Source organism: Mesoplodon mirus, assembly GCF_964341445.2.
Source record: "Mesoplodon mirus genome assembly, chromosome: 2".
Taxonomy (NCBI): domain Eukaryota; kingdom Metazoa; phylum Chordata; class Mammalia; order Artiodactyla; family Ziphiidae; genus Mesoplodon; species Mesoplodon mirus.
Genome location: NC_138977.1, coordinates 4525327 through 4543656, shown reverse-complemented (window position 1 = coordinate 4543656; position 18330 = coordinate 4525327). Strand labels below are relative to the sequence as shown.

General features: G+C 35.1%; 1 protein-coding gene across 3 annotated transcripts in view; it reads right to left on the bottom strand.

The window, feature by feature from the left end:
• LRBA (LPS responsive beige-like anchor protein) overlaps nt 1-18330 on the bottom strand; it is an 826328-nt gene that overhangs the window by 553219 nt on the left and 254779 nt on the right. For all 3 annotated transcript variants that reach the window (XM_082611157.1, XM_082611155.1, XM_082611156.1), the window contains exons 31-33: nt 18001-18131; nt 4394-4472; nt 1884-2017 (exon numbers count right to left, since the gene is read on the bottom strand). In XM_082611157.1, the coding sequence (XP_082467283.1) occupies nt 1884-2017; nt 4394-4472; nt 18001-18131 (344 nt within the window). The remainder of the gene's footprint in view (nt 1-1883; nt 2018-4393; nt 4473-18000; nt 18132-18330) is intronic.

The window sequence follows — 18330 nt, the reverse complement described above, 5'->3', positions numbered from 1 at the left end:
GTCACTGCTCAAGTTTATAGACGAGCAATAGTGCATCATCCTCTTTTTTATCATTTTATCAGAATTTACCAATAAGAAAGTGATTCTAAATTAAATTTTGTTCCAGGATCTAGAATTGGCAAGTTTAATACTTCTGAGTATCTAAGGTGATACTATTTTGCTGGGTCTATTATAAAATTCAAAGATCAACTAAGTAGCCAAAATGTCTTGCTACACTGAAAGGCTAAAATTAATACATTCACTTTACTGTTACAAAATCAAATATAGTTAAAAAGTTGTCACACCACTTTAAAAGAATAAATGTTTGATATGTGAAACATAAATTAGAGTGAAGTCCTTCAATGTATCAATTCACTTCCTTTCAAATTTTATTACTTCATTAGGTCAAATAGTCCTTGGCTAAACAATTATATCCTTCAGCAGATGAAATAAATTTCCACCGCAAACTTAGTTCAGTATTTCTAAAACCTGAACTTTTTTCCAAATAAATTTAATGCTATTCTTTGACTATATGGAATTGATATCAATCATCACCAACTCCATATAAATTTACAGCAGGGATGATAATGAAATTATTATTTTAGCTAATGATTATTACTCTTATAGATACATATTTTAAGGGTCAAATAAAGTGCTGATATCCCATAGTTAACACTCAGATACAGATATCTTGAACATTAACCTATTTATAACTTTGATTACCATTATATCCTTATTTCTATAAAAAGAGGGGGTTTTTTCACAAGTTTTAAGAAATTCCTTAGGAGATCATCTAGTGACTGATAACCAACAGAAAGTCATGATAACTAAAGCTGTAAGTTGATATTTAAAGATACTTGCATACAGATAATTATGCTTTCCCATGATTTTTCAGCTTTAGGAGAATACGTGTCTTATCCTTAAACCATCAAACATGGATACAGACAAGTCAGACTTAGCAAACATCTAGTCCAAACACTTTTGAATGAAAAAAATCAATTTGACATTATCATTGATGAAAATCCTCTAGCTTCTCCTTAAAAAATTTCTAGCTATGGGAATGAAGATTTGTATTTTGAAGTCAGTCTGTTAAGCTCTTAAATAGAACTAATCATTTGAAAAGTTGATCTCTATTGAACTGATTCCTGCTGTCTGAGGAAATTCAGAGTAAGTCTACTTTCACTTGATTGAGTTAACCTCTTTAATATTAGAAGACACTTACTATTTGACAAGTGCTTCATGTAAAAAAAAAAAAGTCCCAATACCCCTCCATCCATTCCATAAATAGCATGGTTTCCAATCCATGCAGCAACTTACTTATTATGCATGTTATCTAGTTTGACACAATCTCAAAGTACCCTACCTAGAGAAGATCCAGTAATCTATGTACGATATAAGCAAGATAGAGTAAAATACTACTGTTTTTTTCTACTTATTTGTAAAATACAATTCCACTAACAGAGACAAATAATGCATTCCTCATTTTCCTAATATGTAGCAATACACTATTGTTTATATAGATCTTAAATTCAAGTAAAATCTCAGGTAAATACCCCACTTATTACTATAACACCAGTCTCCAATTCTCAATTCTCATAGTTAATTTTAATGTATTAAAACATTTCTTAGTTCTTTCATTCAATACTTTTTTCTTTTTTTATTGTTCCCCAAAGGACATAGTAATAAATCTAATGCACACAAATCTCATGCAAATAACTGATAAAAAAACCTTGAACAGATTAGAACAGCAGTTATGCCATATTCTTTAAAAGATATGTACAGACTCTTTGAGAAGCCTTGTCAAAGCTTGAAAACAAACAATAAAACTCCATGCATCTCATTATTCATTTCAGTTTTCAACCCTGTAATTTAAATATATATATGAAGAAAGAAACATCACTTACTTGTTCCTTCTATAAGCAGTTCTTGTCCATGGCTCCCCAAAAGTGTCCGAGAAAGAAAAGGTGCAAAATCTACAAATATCTCTCGTAGAAGAGGAGCTGCCTTTTCCAAAGCATGTTCGAGCCTCTCTGTAATACTAATAGAAAGATGTTAAGTTACCTGTGTTATTCATTAGTATTCATCAGTTTTCTAGTTTTGTTTTGTTTTTTTGGTTTTTTTGCGGTACGCGGGCCTCTCACTGTTGTGGCCTCTCCCGTTGCGGAGCACAGGCTCTGGACGCGCAGGCTCAGCCGCCATGGCTCATGGGCCCAGCTGCTCCCAGTTTTCCAGTTTTTAAAATGAGTTTTCATAGAACTGGAAAATTATGTGAAAATTTTAAAATTACCTAAAGATTCACTATTGCTATGCACACCATTCCTTCTGCCTGGAATATCCTTTTTTATTCTGTTGTATATTGCCACCCCTAGCCCTCACAAACAACCTGGTTAACAACCACTCCAAACATCAGCTCTTACGGCAAGACTTAACTGGCCAGTAGAGAGCACTTGATTTTAGCCCCATTACAACCTAAACAAACTATCAATCATTTAACAAATTTTCTATTGACCATTAAACCATGAGCGCCTTCAGATCAAGAACTATGCCTTCACTTCTAAGTTCTCAGCTGCAGCATAAATTACAAACTCAATAATGTTTATAAACTGAAAGAATCAGTCTATATTCTTTTTCACTAACATCTATCTCTATAAACAATTTCTTTCTAATGCAATCTGAACAACTTCTCACTTGCAAATAGTATACTGGCACATTTATAATGATATCAGTTTACTCGATATATCTCTTTGTGACTATATGTACATATATTCTTATATACATGTATACACACATAAACCCATACGTATATACACACACAGCTGTCCCTCGGTTTTCACAGCGGAATGGTTCCAAGACTCCCTACAGATACCAAAATCTGTGGATGCTCAGGTCCCTTATGTAAAAGGGCATAGTATTTGCATATAACCTATATTTTAAATCATATCTAAATTACCTATAATATCTAATACAAGGTAAATACAATGTAAATGCTATATAAATAGTTGCCAATGTCAAACTATCATGTGTGGAATGGATGGACGACAAGGTCCTACAAACTGTAATGGAAAAGAATATATATACATATATGTAGGGCTGGGTCACTTTGCTGTACATCAGAAATTAACACAACATTGTAAGTAACTATAAGTATACTATAAGTAACTATAAGTAACGATATTGTAAGTAACTATACTTCAATTAAAAAAAATTTTTTAATTAAAAAAAAGAAAACTATGAAAAAAAGGAACATCAAAAAAAATAGTTGCCAGTGTGAGACAAACTTTTGCTTTGTGGAACTTTTTGGAAAGTTTGTTTTAATATTTTCAATCTGTGGTTGGTTGGATCCATATCTAGCTGTATACATATATATATATTTAATGAATTTAAAAAAAAACAAGCCGTCTGCATTTCAGGAAATTGTTTCTAACTTATGAAACCAAATATATGTAAACAGCCACTACTTATTTACTATTCCTACAAAGAGTACTTTCTATTCATACAACCAACAAGAGATGCTACTGAAACTATCAACAGGTAAGGGCTTCCCTGGTGGCGCAGTGGTTGAGAGTCCGCCTGCCGATGCAAGGACACGGGTTCGTGCCCCGGTCCGGGAAGATCCCACATGCCGCGGAGTGGCTGGGCCCGTGAGCCATGGCCGCTGAGCCTGCGCGTCCGGAGCCTGTGCTCCGCAGCGAGAGAGGCCACGATAGTGAGAGGCCCGCGTACCGCAAAAAATAAATAAATAAATAAAAAAAACAGGTAAGCTGCTGGAAATTTCTGTGCTCAGTAACCATCTCTTCCCAGGTACTACCCATAAAACTATTTCTCTCTACTTACCTCACAGATCCTCTTATCCCCGGATGATATCACAACTACACGCCTACACTTGTAGCACCCACTTTATTTTTAAAGTGTCTGTATGCATTTTCCAACCGTAATAAGGCAGATCAAGAAATCTAGCCACAAAGGCCCCAGTGGTGGAATATATTCACAGCCTTCCAAATTAGAATTTGAAACGCATATACCCAATTAAACAAGATAACTGACAGTAAAAATCTATCTGTAATTCAGTATCAGTATAAACTTCTTATTGCAGCATTTCTAGGGAAGATGAACAATGAATTCCAAATGTTCAATCTACAAGCATATGAAACGTAAGCCAGAAGCTACTAACTACCTGCGAAATTAAATATTTGTTATGCATTCCACATTCATTAATCACAAAAAGCTACTTCTTGGGAACCTTTTACATCTCATAATCTTTAAGAAGGAACTTCTAAAATACTCCCAAGCCTCTAAACATCATGCATGTTTTTTAAAAAAGAAACAAAGTAAATTTTTCTAAAAATTGTACCTAGACATTTTTAAGTCATCAAAAGGAATAAATCACAAATATCCAAGTTAGTAGCTTGAATACCTCATATTCGAAACTTGGTCTTGTGGAACTGAACCAACTGTTGGAACTGCAGGTAAGTTTGCATTAGATGATCTACCACCTATAAAAGAAAATAAACATTTAGGGGATTTTCTGTTTTTAGATACAAAAATTCAAACAAAAAACATATCCTGATAGCAAGTCACCAAAAAACATACTATACTGCATTTTTAAATGCCTATTGATTTGGGTAACATTAAAATCTACCAATTAACAAGGTTTTTCTTGAATCATTTAATATATAAATCTCAGTTACCAGTTCAGTTATCACACCAAGAAGTCCTTCCACCCATCAGCTGAAAACGTAATAGAAAAGTAAATTCTGACTCACTAAATTGGGGTCATGATTCCTTCCACTGAACATCAAGTGGCAACAGAGATTTACAATTAGAAACTTTTTTAACTGAAGCAAAAAACAGAAACGGCTAATTCCAAATTTAGCTTAAATAGGTATGCCTCATTACCATGACAACTGTCTTTATTCAGCCACCAAATAACTTCTGCTATACCCTGAATGTTTCTGAGTCTAGTCCAGCAAACATTATGCAATAACCACCTGAGAAACCTTTCTTAAATGATATAAGCAGAACATACACTCCCTCATGTGTGTCTTCACTGTAATTAGTAAGTAACCTGTTGTTTGCATTTGTCACATTGTATTTCAATTGTTTTTTTAAATGTCCTTTTTGCTAGTATACTAATCTTTTTGAAAGCAGAGATCTCATCTTTTTCATCCATCAATCTCTAGCACCTAGACAAACTGACACAATACAAGGTTCTCAATTTATGTTAATTGCAGAAATGATTCCCTTAATCATTCCATCTCCCATATTTTAGTAGGTCAATCTTCCCACCTGGTATATACTTCCCTCTCTAGTTCCTACAATTTTATGTCCCTATCTTTGTTCAAACCACTTTGTAAAATTAATTTTCACCATGTGATCTTATTTTACTCTCCAATGAACACACCCAGATGTCCTTACTCTTCTATATCTGTATTGTTAAATGCCCACTCACCGTCTTATAGCACAAAATGTTCAAACTACCTTGCCCTATACAAGAGCTACCTCCTTTATGTTTTCAACAAATAACTGTGCTTATAAATTTTACTTGGCAAGAGAAAAATAATTACCAGGAAATTAACTCTGACAGAGTCAAAGAATGGAGAGGCACAGAAACAACACACATTATGAGAAATACTGAAAAAGTCTAGAAGACTAATTTGGAGGATAATTTACTGAGGCTTGAAGAGTTCTAAAAAGCTCAAGAAAGTAGGGGAAAAATAAAGTTCCCATTTAAGAATCAGGATATATGGGATCGAAAAGCATTCAATTTAAGCTAGGAGTAGGACCTGAAGAAACAGAAGAGCCATTTTCTTTCTAAGGACAGTAATAGGGAGAAGGAAGAAAAGAATGGACACACACAGTGTCAAATGCCCCTCTCGGACACAGGGACCATAAGAGTCACTGGAATCCAACTGGGATGATATTCTAACAACCTGGACAGTACAGGCAAAGGAGGTGTGCACAACTTGCTTGCAGCTGCAATCCAAGAAGTAAAGTTTCTCTTTCTGAAAGTAGTGTCCTAAAAGGGCACCAAGTTAGTATTAGAGCAGACTGAAATCCCATCACAATTCTATAGAAAGGTAGACCAAGAAAGGCAGCAAACATATTGAAGCAAATGAAACAAAGATGCAAAGCTTATAGACAAGGAGGGAAGAGGGTCTCAAAGGATTCTGGAACCTATCAGGATGCACTATCAGAGGTCAGATTCTTTTGATCTATTCTTAAAACTTCAGGCATGGGTAGCCTGGGAACACCTCATGGAGACAAAGTAGTGTGGACAGAAAGATAAAAGAACGATAGAAGAAGAAATGTTCACCTAGGATGTAGAAAGAAAGATGGTAGAAACAGATGAGAAGGTAGAAAAGCGGCCTCTTTGACATCTGGGAGCTGGCCCTGTAATGTCAACTAGGCCCTGGTGTTGTTAAGAGCTGGCTTAGAGCCCACAGCTAGGTCTTGTTATTCTCTCCCTGAATATAAACAATTTCATAAAACAGCAACATCAGACAAAGCCATGCCATGACCATGATGAATCAACATAAAACAATACCACTCTGTAATCATGCCCCAGCAGACAAAAACATGAACTTCAGCCAAATAACAAAGATGGTCAAACACCCCAAATCTTAATATGAAAGATTGCTGTTTCTTTACAAATTAGAGCTTTAGCCTCATGCAAGTCTTCCATGATTCTAGGTAAGATTTATTAGGATATTTAATCATAGAATTAGACATGCTTTCTGACAGTATCCAATTCAGAAGAAAGCCCCACTTCCTTAACCCCTCCCCCAAATCATCATTTTTTTCTAGTTATTTTTTAATTACACAAAGCAGAACACATCCATATTTTTAAATTCAGCAGTGTTTTGCACAAACCCTCCTAGTCCCAGTCCCTCTCCAAAGGCAGCCACTATCAGCAATTTGGAATATATCCTTTCAGACTCTGTTCTTTGCACTTACATGCAAGCTCAAATCCTATAATAAATCTTTTCTAACACTATTCCTGAGATGCCCCAAGTTTCACTGTGTGCATTCTCCCTCACTGACTCATTCAACCAAAGGTTTACTACTGGGATCTTTGGCTGGAGAATATGGACACAGACTTTAGATGAAGCTGGGCAGAGAAAGACAGCAATCATGGGCTTATTTTAAAAGAACCAGAATTTAATAAATCTTTAAGTAAGAATTCTTTTCCAGACAACCTATTTCATCGTGGTAAGGTGCACATTTTTCTACATGGTAACATCTCTCAAATTAATGCATTTTACAAAGGCATCTTAGCAACTGTAGTCAGCCAGAAGTTGAAATCTAATTGTGAGAAAACAGTGGATAAAATCAAGAACGCAGCAGCAGAATCAAATCTGAAATTCGGTAAATGACTAAAGAAGGAGGAATTGTGTAACTCTTTGAATTCATTATGTTGCCAATGTAAAACCTCAAGATTACATAAACTAAAGGAAAAACCGTTGAATAATTAATATAAATATACTGTCTGAATACAGGTATACCTCGGAGATATGTTGGGTTTGGTTCCAGACCACAACAAAGTGAATATCACAATAAAGCAAATCACACAAATGTTTTGGTTTCCCAGTGCATACAAAATCATCTGACAACATAGGGTTGCCACAAACGTTCAATTTCTTAAAACAAACCAACAAAAAACACCACACTATATCTGCAAAGCACAATAAAGTGAAGCACAGGGCTTCCCTGGTGGCGCAGTGGTTGAGAGTCCGCCTGCCGATGCAGGGGACACGGGTTCGTGCCCCAGTCCGGGAAGATCCCACATGCCGCGGAGCGGCTGGGCCCGTGAGCCATGGCCGCTGGGCCTGCGCGTCCGGAGCCTGTGCTCCGCAACGGGAGAGGCCACAGCAGTGAGAGGCCCGCGTACCGCAAAAAAAAAAAAAGTGAAGCACAATAGCTGCATTTTTTTTTAACAAATTGTGTTTTTTATTTTTACAAATTGAAGGTTTGTAGCAACCCTGCATCAAGCAAGTCTATCAGTGTCATTTTTCCAATAGCATTTGCTCACTTCATGTCTCTACATCACATTTTGGTGATCCTCACAATATTTCAAACTTTTTCATTATTATTATATTTATTATGGCCATCTGTGATCTCTGATGTTACTACTGCAAAAATATTATTATGACTCACTGAAGGCTCAGATGATGGTTAGCATTTTTTAGTAATAAAGTATTTTTAAATTAAGGTATGCATATGGTATTTTTAGACATAATGCTTTACACACTTAATAGTCTACAGCATAGTGTAAACAACTTATACATGCACTGGGAAACAAAAAAAATTCATGTGACTCACTTGGTGATAGTCGCTTTATTGCGGTGGTCTGGAACCAAAATTCACAATTATCTCCAAGGTATGCCTGTATATAAAATATATACTCTCATTCACATACATACCTATATATATAGTCGCTAGCTCTGTCCACTGAGAAAACCTGGGAGCAGCAATACCCTAACACCTAATGTCCAGATATTGGCTTCTAAATACTATTCTCCACTAAATAAATAAATCAGAAATAGCTAATTCAATAACAGTGGAAGAAAAGCAAAATGAGTTTGAAACATCAAGTTTTCTTTTGTAGAAAGCAAGGAAATGGCCAAGGAATGATGATAGGATATGTCACGATGGCACAGAAGCCAACTTCAAGGGACTCCCACCAACCAAAATAGAGACAATTTGAGCATCAAAATAAATAATGATAGTAACTGACTGTAACACATCCAATAAAATAGGAAGCCATGAGGCCATACTGATATGATAAATTAACAGTCTGGGGAACCGGATATTTAAATAATTTCAAAATACCTCTCCACAAAACACTTATTAATTACAAAAGGGAAAAATTAACTTTACAATATAGAAACCTGGCAGTTGTACTTTAATCAAGTGACGAAAGTGGTCACCATCAGCATTTTGACAAATCAAAATTGTGTGCCATGTGATTAGATTCTCTGTCTGTTCCATAATATTGCTACCAAAGAAATATCTGTTTCTAATCATGAGGAAACATCAGACCAACCCCAATTCAGGGACGCTCATCTGAGCTGTTCCCAATTTTTTACAATAAACAATGTTTTGTATATGCTTATATAAATCTATATACACTCCTTTATATTCTTGAAGTAACTTCCTAGAAGTCAATAAACACACACTTTAAATGTTGATACATATTGCTAAATTACCCTGAAGAAAGAAAAAACAAATTTACACTTCTTTGATTACTAATAAAATTGAACGTATTTTCCCAATTTACTGGAAACAAAACAGGAAACATAAATGACTGTTCGGACCTTTTGAGTATTTTCATTAGAATATTTTCCTAAGTATTCATTCTATATAATTATGACAGTTAGCTTTTATCATTCATTATAAATTCTTCCTAAGTTTGTAGTGATTTTTTGCCACAGAGAATTCTATAATCTTCCCTTTAAACCATCTATACCAGCATGATACAGAAAATAGGAATATCACCAAATTTGTAACAGGGTTGTTAGGATATTTAAATTTTAAAATGTAAAGCACCTAAGATAAAGAAGATTCTCCAATGTTTCCCACATTTCTGCAAGGTACTACAGAAAAAAAAAGTCTAGAGCTCTTCTGAGGGATCCTACTATGTATCCGTGATTCATGCTATCCATTTTTAGTAGAGCCTTATATTTATGTATTACTAACTTATTAAATTCCCATAAGTATAAAAAGTTCCTCCACTTGTCTCAGCCTGAAAACTATTTCTCTTCCTGCTTTCAAAAAGAAATGCCAAGACCAGAGCCTTTCTCTTCTACATCTGAAGGAAACGCTGCTAACCTCTCAAGCTACCTCAACCATCAAATTCTCACATAATTTCCATTACCATCTTTTTTAGAAAAGGTGTTCTACACTAGCAGAAAACACTTCCTCATCAGCCACTCACAACCATTTTCAAATTGAATCCTAGCTCTATCAATATCAGGCCAGTTTCTTTGATAACAACTACCCTTAAGAGGTTATAGGGTTGAAATGTTCGGGAAACAGTAAGGGTTCTGCCATTTACTAGCTGTGTGACCTTGGGAAAGTTACTTAAGCTCTCTGTGCCTTATTTTCTTCATCTGTAAAATTAACAGTGATACCTACTTCACCGAATTATTTCAAGGATTAACGTAGTTAGAGCCTGTACCACAGTAAACACACAGTGAGTGACAGCTTCCCTTCTTACACTGCTACTCTAGGATTGCCTTTAAAATACTGAAAGGAAGTTATCATGTTTCCCTTTAGTCTGTACTTCAGGCTGAAAAGACACCCAAATTTTCAACAATTATTCATATGACATTAAACATAGGTAACTTAAATGAGATGAAGCTTATAAAGTGCCTTTTAAAAAAGTCACCATAAAAACTTAAGAAAGAAACCAAAGGTAAATTCTTTTGAGAAGTCTAGAAACCAATCCCGGATTTAACTTCTATAAAAAGTGGATTTCTAACAGCTTCATTTATCAGATGGGTATAAAATAACCCATGGCCATAAACATTTGGTAAACCTAGCCACTGTCCTCTACAGCCTGTCACACTGCCTCACACCACTCCCACAATTTTCTAAGGCTCACTTCAATTTTATCTGGGCCCTTCGATTCAACTGCCTCTTTTAACTAAGGCAAAGTTAATTCTGGATATAGATAAACAAAGCCAGGCTCTAATCAGGGGTTCTGTAGATTTAACTGATTAAGAAACAGCAAAGATCTGGGACAACTTGACCTTCCCTGAAACATGCTTGGTCTTTAGGCAGAATTTGATCAATAATCAGCAGTTCTGATTACAGTTCTCAGCCAAACAGAAGGATCTGGAAATCTGGACTATTTTATCCCCCACAGGCTTGGTTCCTTTGGAGAGAGGGCACTGCAGCAATCTTCCACAATTAACCTCTGCGTAATTACTGAGCCTGTCTCTTAGAGTGAGCATATTCCCACAACAAGATGAACTTATCCACAGTGAATCTCTCTTTTCCTCAACACATTTTCTTCCCCTTCCATTGATAATTAGAGTTGACTCTTCTTTTTACTGGGATTATAGTTTCTTGCTGACCTTCCACCCATCCTTACCACTCTGCTCAAGCAAGAGCTAATTATACATAAAAACTCTAACAAACTGAATGGAATCTATCTTAATGCACAGGATTAATTTTAAAATGAAGTTAACGTATGTACACATTTTTTCATGCTGACAATTTTTTAAAGTACATAGATCAATTCCCATTTCGCCATTAAAAGATTTCCATTTTTGCATTTCTCACAATAAAATTTCAAACTAGAGGGCAAGACAAGCTGAAATTGAAAATTTTTTTTACTCTTCAGTATGTGGTATTTCTGACAATAGGAGGACCAATCCTCCTATTCCTACATAACACTCAATGAAGTACTTCAGAGACCAAATAGTGTTATTACACTCAGTTAATGACACCTGCAATTTTCTAAATTCTGGACAGCAATAAGATCATTGAACCACGGTTGGCTACTGACTTCTATTACCAGTAATTAATGAATTATTTCTGAGCTTTATTTTTCTAGTGGTAGTTTTTTAAAAACCATATTTATTTACAGTATATCAGGTATTTTCTCTAAAAGGCCTAATTGGTATTTTTTCTTGAGCTTTTCTGAAGTTGATGAAAAGGAACACATAAGGCCCCATCTGCTTAAGAAGAGAATAAATTGCAAGAATATGTTTGTATGAGGCTTCAGACAGCAGTTTAAAACAACATTAGCTTTTACTGCACAAATTGAGACTAATTTTAATGAGCTGAAATATATATATCAAAATTTGAAAAAGTCAAGGAGCATTGGTGGCTCTAAATGAAACTAACAAAAACGCTTTCTTGACACTACCCTAGAAATGCCAATTTTCAAACCTTAAAAAGACTATAGCAGAAAGGGATTTTTTATAAAGTGATATTTTCAAATCATAAGAAGATACATTACCAACAAAGATAAGTGAATCAACTAGCAATTGTTTTAAGGAAAAAAAAAAATCACATAAAAAATAAACTAAATATATCAGTAATTTCACACCAGGTTGACCTTCATTCCTACCAGACAGAAAAATGTAACTTCCAAATACATTCAGCATTTTTCAACTCAGATTAAAAATCATAAATTTATAACAAATTTGTTTTTAATCAATTTAACAATAAAAATATTTTCAACAAGTGATCACACATGTAAATTCAGAAGCTACTTCCAACATATGGAATGGTACTGACTTATCTTTTCCTTATCCTTGCACTGATAAACTGGCTCCTTCAAACTGACAGTCTTCCAGACATTTAAAAGAACAAAAGGGAAAATGTAAATAGATCATCTGTCTAGCATCTATCCAGGGAATAGCCGATTGTTAATTCAAGGTCCCTAAGGGTCTATATAAATAATGTCCTTTGCAAAAAAGTACTATTAATACAAATGTCAATATTTAATCCCTAAACACGGTTATTTTTTTAATTGCCCTCTCTCCCCTTTTCTCCCTCTTTCCCTCCCCACCCATTCCACACCAATTCAGGGAGGGATAGTCTATATGCCCAGTTAAAATTCTTCATTAAATAAAAGAAACTTTTATTGGATAAGTAAAGATAAGCCTCTTGGGTCAAAGACTATATAAAGCAAAGAATCAAAATTTTCCTTCAACATTAAAAATAAACATACTAATTTATAATATGCATGGCTCTGATACACAGTAGAGCCTAATACTCTGGTAAGTAGTGTAACTGTTAAATTTTGCAAATTAGCAAACACTCAGCACATAAATTACTTAAGAACAGTCTATTTAGTTCCTTCATTGGGTTAGCTTCAATTTTGTTTTAATCGTTTATGCTTTGCAAATCAAACGTATTTGAAAACACCACAGGATATCTGAAAAAAGAGTAACTGCATCTTAACACATATTGTAGTCTGGACAATTAAACCCTTACTAATGAGTAACTAAAGTTTACAGATTTTGATATATTTACTAAAAACTCTATTTTCTCTTTTAGTGCTCTTTATAAATAAATATGCGTACACAAAGGGCAAACCTTGTTTTTTCTGATGAATCTTTTACCACTTCTTACGAAAGGTTTGCCATTATTATTATATTACACTTTTTTGCTAATAAAATGCTACAAAAGCTAAGAAACATTATTCAAACTAAAATCTGAAATTTGTATGAGTCAAAACCTCAATACCGATCATAGTTTTAATAATGTACACTGTTTTAAAATGTATTTCCAGGGCTTCCCTGGTGGCACAGTGGTTAAGAATCCACCTGCCAATGCAGGGGACAAGAGTTCGAGCCCGGGCCTGGGAAGATCTCACGTCGTGGAGCAACTCAGCCCGTGCACCACAACTACTGAGCCTGCGCTCTAGAACTCACATGCCACAACTACTGAAGACAGCGCGCCTAGAGCCCGTGCTCCGCAACAAGAGAAGCCACTGCCATGAGAAGCCCACGCACTGCAACAAAGAGTAGTCCCCACTCGCCTCAACTAGACAAAGCCCACGCACAGCAACAAAGACCCAACGCAGCCAAAAATAAAAATAAAAAATAAATTTTAAAAATAAATAAATAAATAAAATGTATTTACAAATCCTTAATTTTTTCACAAAATTATAAAATTATTTGGGTGGTAATGTTTTGACAGAAAAATCTTTGACCTCACATAAGTTGACAAGCTCTCATTCTTTTTCTGGGATCCAGTCCTAGTTTGTCTTTAATTGTGCCACACATAAAATGTAGGAATCCCATTTTGATATCAAAATTTCCAAATACTTTAAAATTTTCTGCTACAAAACTCATATTTTATGTTTTCTGTTCACATGGTTTCTTCCAAGGAAGTTCCCATTTTTGCTAATGTACTATGTACTATCAAGTGTGTATATATATATATATATATATATATATTTTTTTTTTTTTTTTTTTTTTTTTTTGGTGGTACGCGGGCCTCTCACTGTTGTGGCCTCTCCCGTTGCGGAGCACAGGCTCCGGACGCGCAGGCTAAGCGGCCATGGCTCACGGGCCCAGCTGCTCCATGGCATGTGGGATCTTCCCGGACCGGGGCACGAACCTGTGTCCCCTGCATCGGCGGGCGGACTCTCAATCACTGCGCCACCAGGGAAGCCCTCAAGTATATTTTTTTATTAACCAATAATCTATTACTAAATATGAGCAGTTCACTTTTTGTTGCTGACTCACTATAAAATTCAGAACTGAAGTCATCCCAAGACACAAAGGTTTATGGTCCACAGAGACAGATATTAACTGTACTTTCATATAAAGAATATAATCCAAGATCAAACCAAGAATAATACCTAACTTACCCAGATCTGCAAGAATAAACTGCCCAGCTCAGCATGTAATCACAATAACAATCAATTCATCCACAAATCATTTTTCCCAAATCTTGCTTGAACCAGAAGCAGCATATGAGCTTTGATATACTGTATAGCCTTTTTTTTTTTTTTTTTTTTTTTTTTGCAGTACGCGGGCCTCTCACTGCTGTGGCCTCTCCCTTTACGGAGCACAGGCTCTGGACGCGCAGGCTCAGCAGCCATCGCTCACGGGTCCAGCCGCTCAGCAGCATGTGGGATCCACGCAGGCTCAGCGGCCATGGCTTACGGGCCCAGCCGCTCTGCGGCATGTGGGATCCTCCCGGACCGGGGCATGAACCCGTGTCCCCTGCATCGGCAGGCGACTCTCAACCACTGCGCCACCAGGGAAGCCCAGCCTATTTTTTTTAATGGCAAATAACTTAAATCAAGAGATCTACCAAAAAGAAAACAAAAATCTATCAGCTAAAAATATTGATGGCAGAGAGATAACTATTTGTTTGGATTCCAAGTGAAAAGAGAACAGACTACAAGGGCAAGTATAGTAGGGTAAAAGCACGAAAAATGGGGCTGTAGGAGAGCAAGAAATAGGATGACTGAAAACACTCAATTGGGTTAGATTTCTTATCAAGGCAGTAATGTTCATGGCAGCAATCAATGGAATGGAAGTAATAAACTAAAATCGAGATACCATATAAGTGACAACAAGAGCCTAGTGACAGAGGAAGAGGAAAGGAAAAGTCAGGTATGGAAATCAAAATAAGTGACAAAAATAAAGTCCATCATCACAAGAACAACTCAGAATGACGTAAGTCATTTTTAAAAAGGAACGAATTTTTTTTAAATAAAGGGAGCTAAGATAAAGGAAATGAACTACAAATTCTACCCCAAAATGGAAAAAACTGGGAACTATTTGAGAAACACTACCACCACAAATTATACAAAATTTAAATAAGAAGGGGAAAAGGGTACATTATGGGCTGGATACAGGGTTTTGTGGGGTTTTAGCAATAAATACGATAGTCTTCAAGATAGCAAATTATTCTGTAATTCTGCATATGGTTCTTCAGGGTATTTTACATTATAATGAATTTACTGGAAAATATACAGTGGCTTCAGAAAGAAATTTGTTATACTGTTTTACATCAAATATTACTCATATATCAGCTTTCTTTCTGTTTCTTATCTCTTCTGAAGACCGCATGAATTTTTTTTTCTTTCCCTTGTACCAATGTTATTTACTTGTTTAACATTTTTTCTGGCTTTATTGAAATAAGTCAAAGACTGCATGAATTTTGAAAAATATATTTAAAAGCAATCAGAGGATCCTATTTACCTTGCCCCATAAACTGAAATTAAAGGGTAATATATTCAAAATAAGATGATAATATTTTACTCAGTGTACTGTGAACCTCTGAATTTACTACCTATGCTCTGGGAAGTTATTAGGAATTCACTATTACTGAATTTAAAAGACAGCAGAAAGTTTCATAGATATTAGTAACATCTGCCTTTTTCCCAACAGGGGCTCGTCTAGAAAAATCACAGTTGATTTTTTTTAAGGCCTTTGGATGGAGGTGGAAGAACAGAAATTTGCGTAACCAGCCCAAAATAGATCCCCAAATTGCTTCTTCTCCAAAGTAAAAAAAAAAAAAAAAAAGTATCAGAGTATAATGATGAAGGAAATAAAGAAGAGGAAATTTTGCTGGAGTTCTACACTTACTTTCCTTTATTGTTTCTCACTAAGACAATGAATGATGAAAAACAAAATGTAACAAATATACCACACTATTGCAAGATGTTAACAACAGAGAAATGCAAAGAGGGTGAGGTTGAGAGCATATATGGGAACTCTCTATTTTCCTTTCTATTTTTCTATAAACTAAAACTGACCTAAAATATAAGGTATATTAATTTTTAAAAATGTTTTAATAAAGTAAAAAACAAGGCAGCACAAACTGTCTACTACCACTGCAGCTTTTGGTCTCCTTGTGGATATTTTTCTTCAACAACTATTTTTTCCTAATTATAAAAATAATACAGGATTACTGATAAATTTTTGGAAAATATACTAAAATTAAAAATTTTGAAAATCAAAATTTCCATTAATTCATGGAAATAATCAAGTACTTCAGAGTACATTTCCTTGCTTTTTCCATGTATGAAAAGTATATACATACTTCACATAGTTATGATTACATAGCATGTAAAGTATCGCATGTAATTTTTTTTTACTTAACCTACTGTGAGCATTTTCTATTATCACTTAACACTAAGAAATTTGTAAAGAATTAATCACATTTAAGATTTGAAAAAAAAGTTTTTGTTAGCACAAGTAAAATAACTACAATGAAAGGAAAAAGAAAAACAGGGAAGACAAAAGAAATAAACAATCCTGGGACTTCCCTGGTGGTGCAGTGGTTAAGACTCCACGCTCCCAATGCAGGGGGCCCAAGTTCGATCCCTGGTCAGGGAACTAGATCCCACATGCATGCCGCAACTAAGAGTTCACATGCCACAACTAAGGAGCCCACATGCCGCAACTAAGGAGCCTGCTTGCCACAACTAAAACCCACAACCAAGTAAATTTAAATAAATAATTTTTTTTAATCCTAGTCTTTGTTTCTGGAACACATGATACATAGTACACAGAAAGGAAAAATTAAATGTCCCTGACAACTGGCTAGTAGAAACATCAAGTTAGCAGCAAAAGTCTCTGAGATATACTAGTTCACCAAATAAAGGTAGAACACTGGATAGGAGGCCTTAGATGTCTCAAAAGATGAAGGAAAAATATTATTTCTGATTTTAACATAATCCACCTAGTCATTCCTTCAAAATTCCTTTTATTTTTCACTAATCTCATCCTAGAGTAACAAGAAAGAATGAATCCTTTGGGGGATTAATTTTTTTTTTTAGTTTTTTGTTTTTTTTTTGTTTTAATGAAATAGCACAACACTTAGAAAAATACTACTTATATAAAATAATATTCCCTTTGTCCTAACTTGGTCTTTTTCATATCACATAGTCTTCAGGTTCACCTGCTATTATCACTGAGCTTCCAATCAACATCTAGGGATTTAGGATCTTGCACCCATACATGTGCACCAAAAGGCTTTTACATTTGGAAGGAATAGAGAGAGAGAGAGAGACAGGGCAAAAATCAAATTGTAGTAAGAGTTATTGAACTACTATGACTAATGCCAGAATGATGATAGACTTGAGGGCAGCATTCCCTTTCCAAGCGTCTAATTCAAAAACTATGCAAGAGAAAGCAAAGTACTGGATACCACATAAACATTTGGCAACTGATAACCAGATTAAAAGACCAAATGTCAGCAAAACTTTCTCGTATTAACCACTATCTATACACACCTTCTCAAGTGAAAGGAAAGGAAAAAAGTATTTTAATAAATCTGTCATTCATTCATCCACCCAACCAGCAGCATCCAATTTGTCATCCACTACTATGTTTAAGTGGAGAAAGTATTAAAATCCTTGATTTAATTTATTTCATAGTACTCAAATTTATTCAGAAAATCATCAAATAATCAACAACATAATACAAAAGCATAATCATTTAAAATATGCCAAACAAAACTTAACCTAATCAAAAATCCTAAACTTTGCAATGGGATTAAGAACTTTTTTGTTGAAATCGCTGATAACAAACTCACCAGGTGATTCTCCCCCAACATCTGAGGCTTGGGCTGAATCTACTGAAGAAACCACACTGACAGCATTGGTAGGTATACTTGTAAGTGTGGAAGGTAAGACTGCTGATTTTTTTGTTGCCACGATGACACTTCTGTAATAAAGAAAGTAAATAAATTTTAAAATACAGAAGATCACTCAAGTTAATTACATGAATTTCAAAATAGGACACCAACTTCTTTTTCCTAATTTTTTCTTATCTCTATTTTGATGTACAACTTAGAATATACTCTCAATAAGAAATCTCTTCAGTGGCGTTCACAGTTATCTATACTTCATTTTCTTAGAATCAA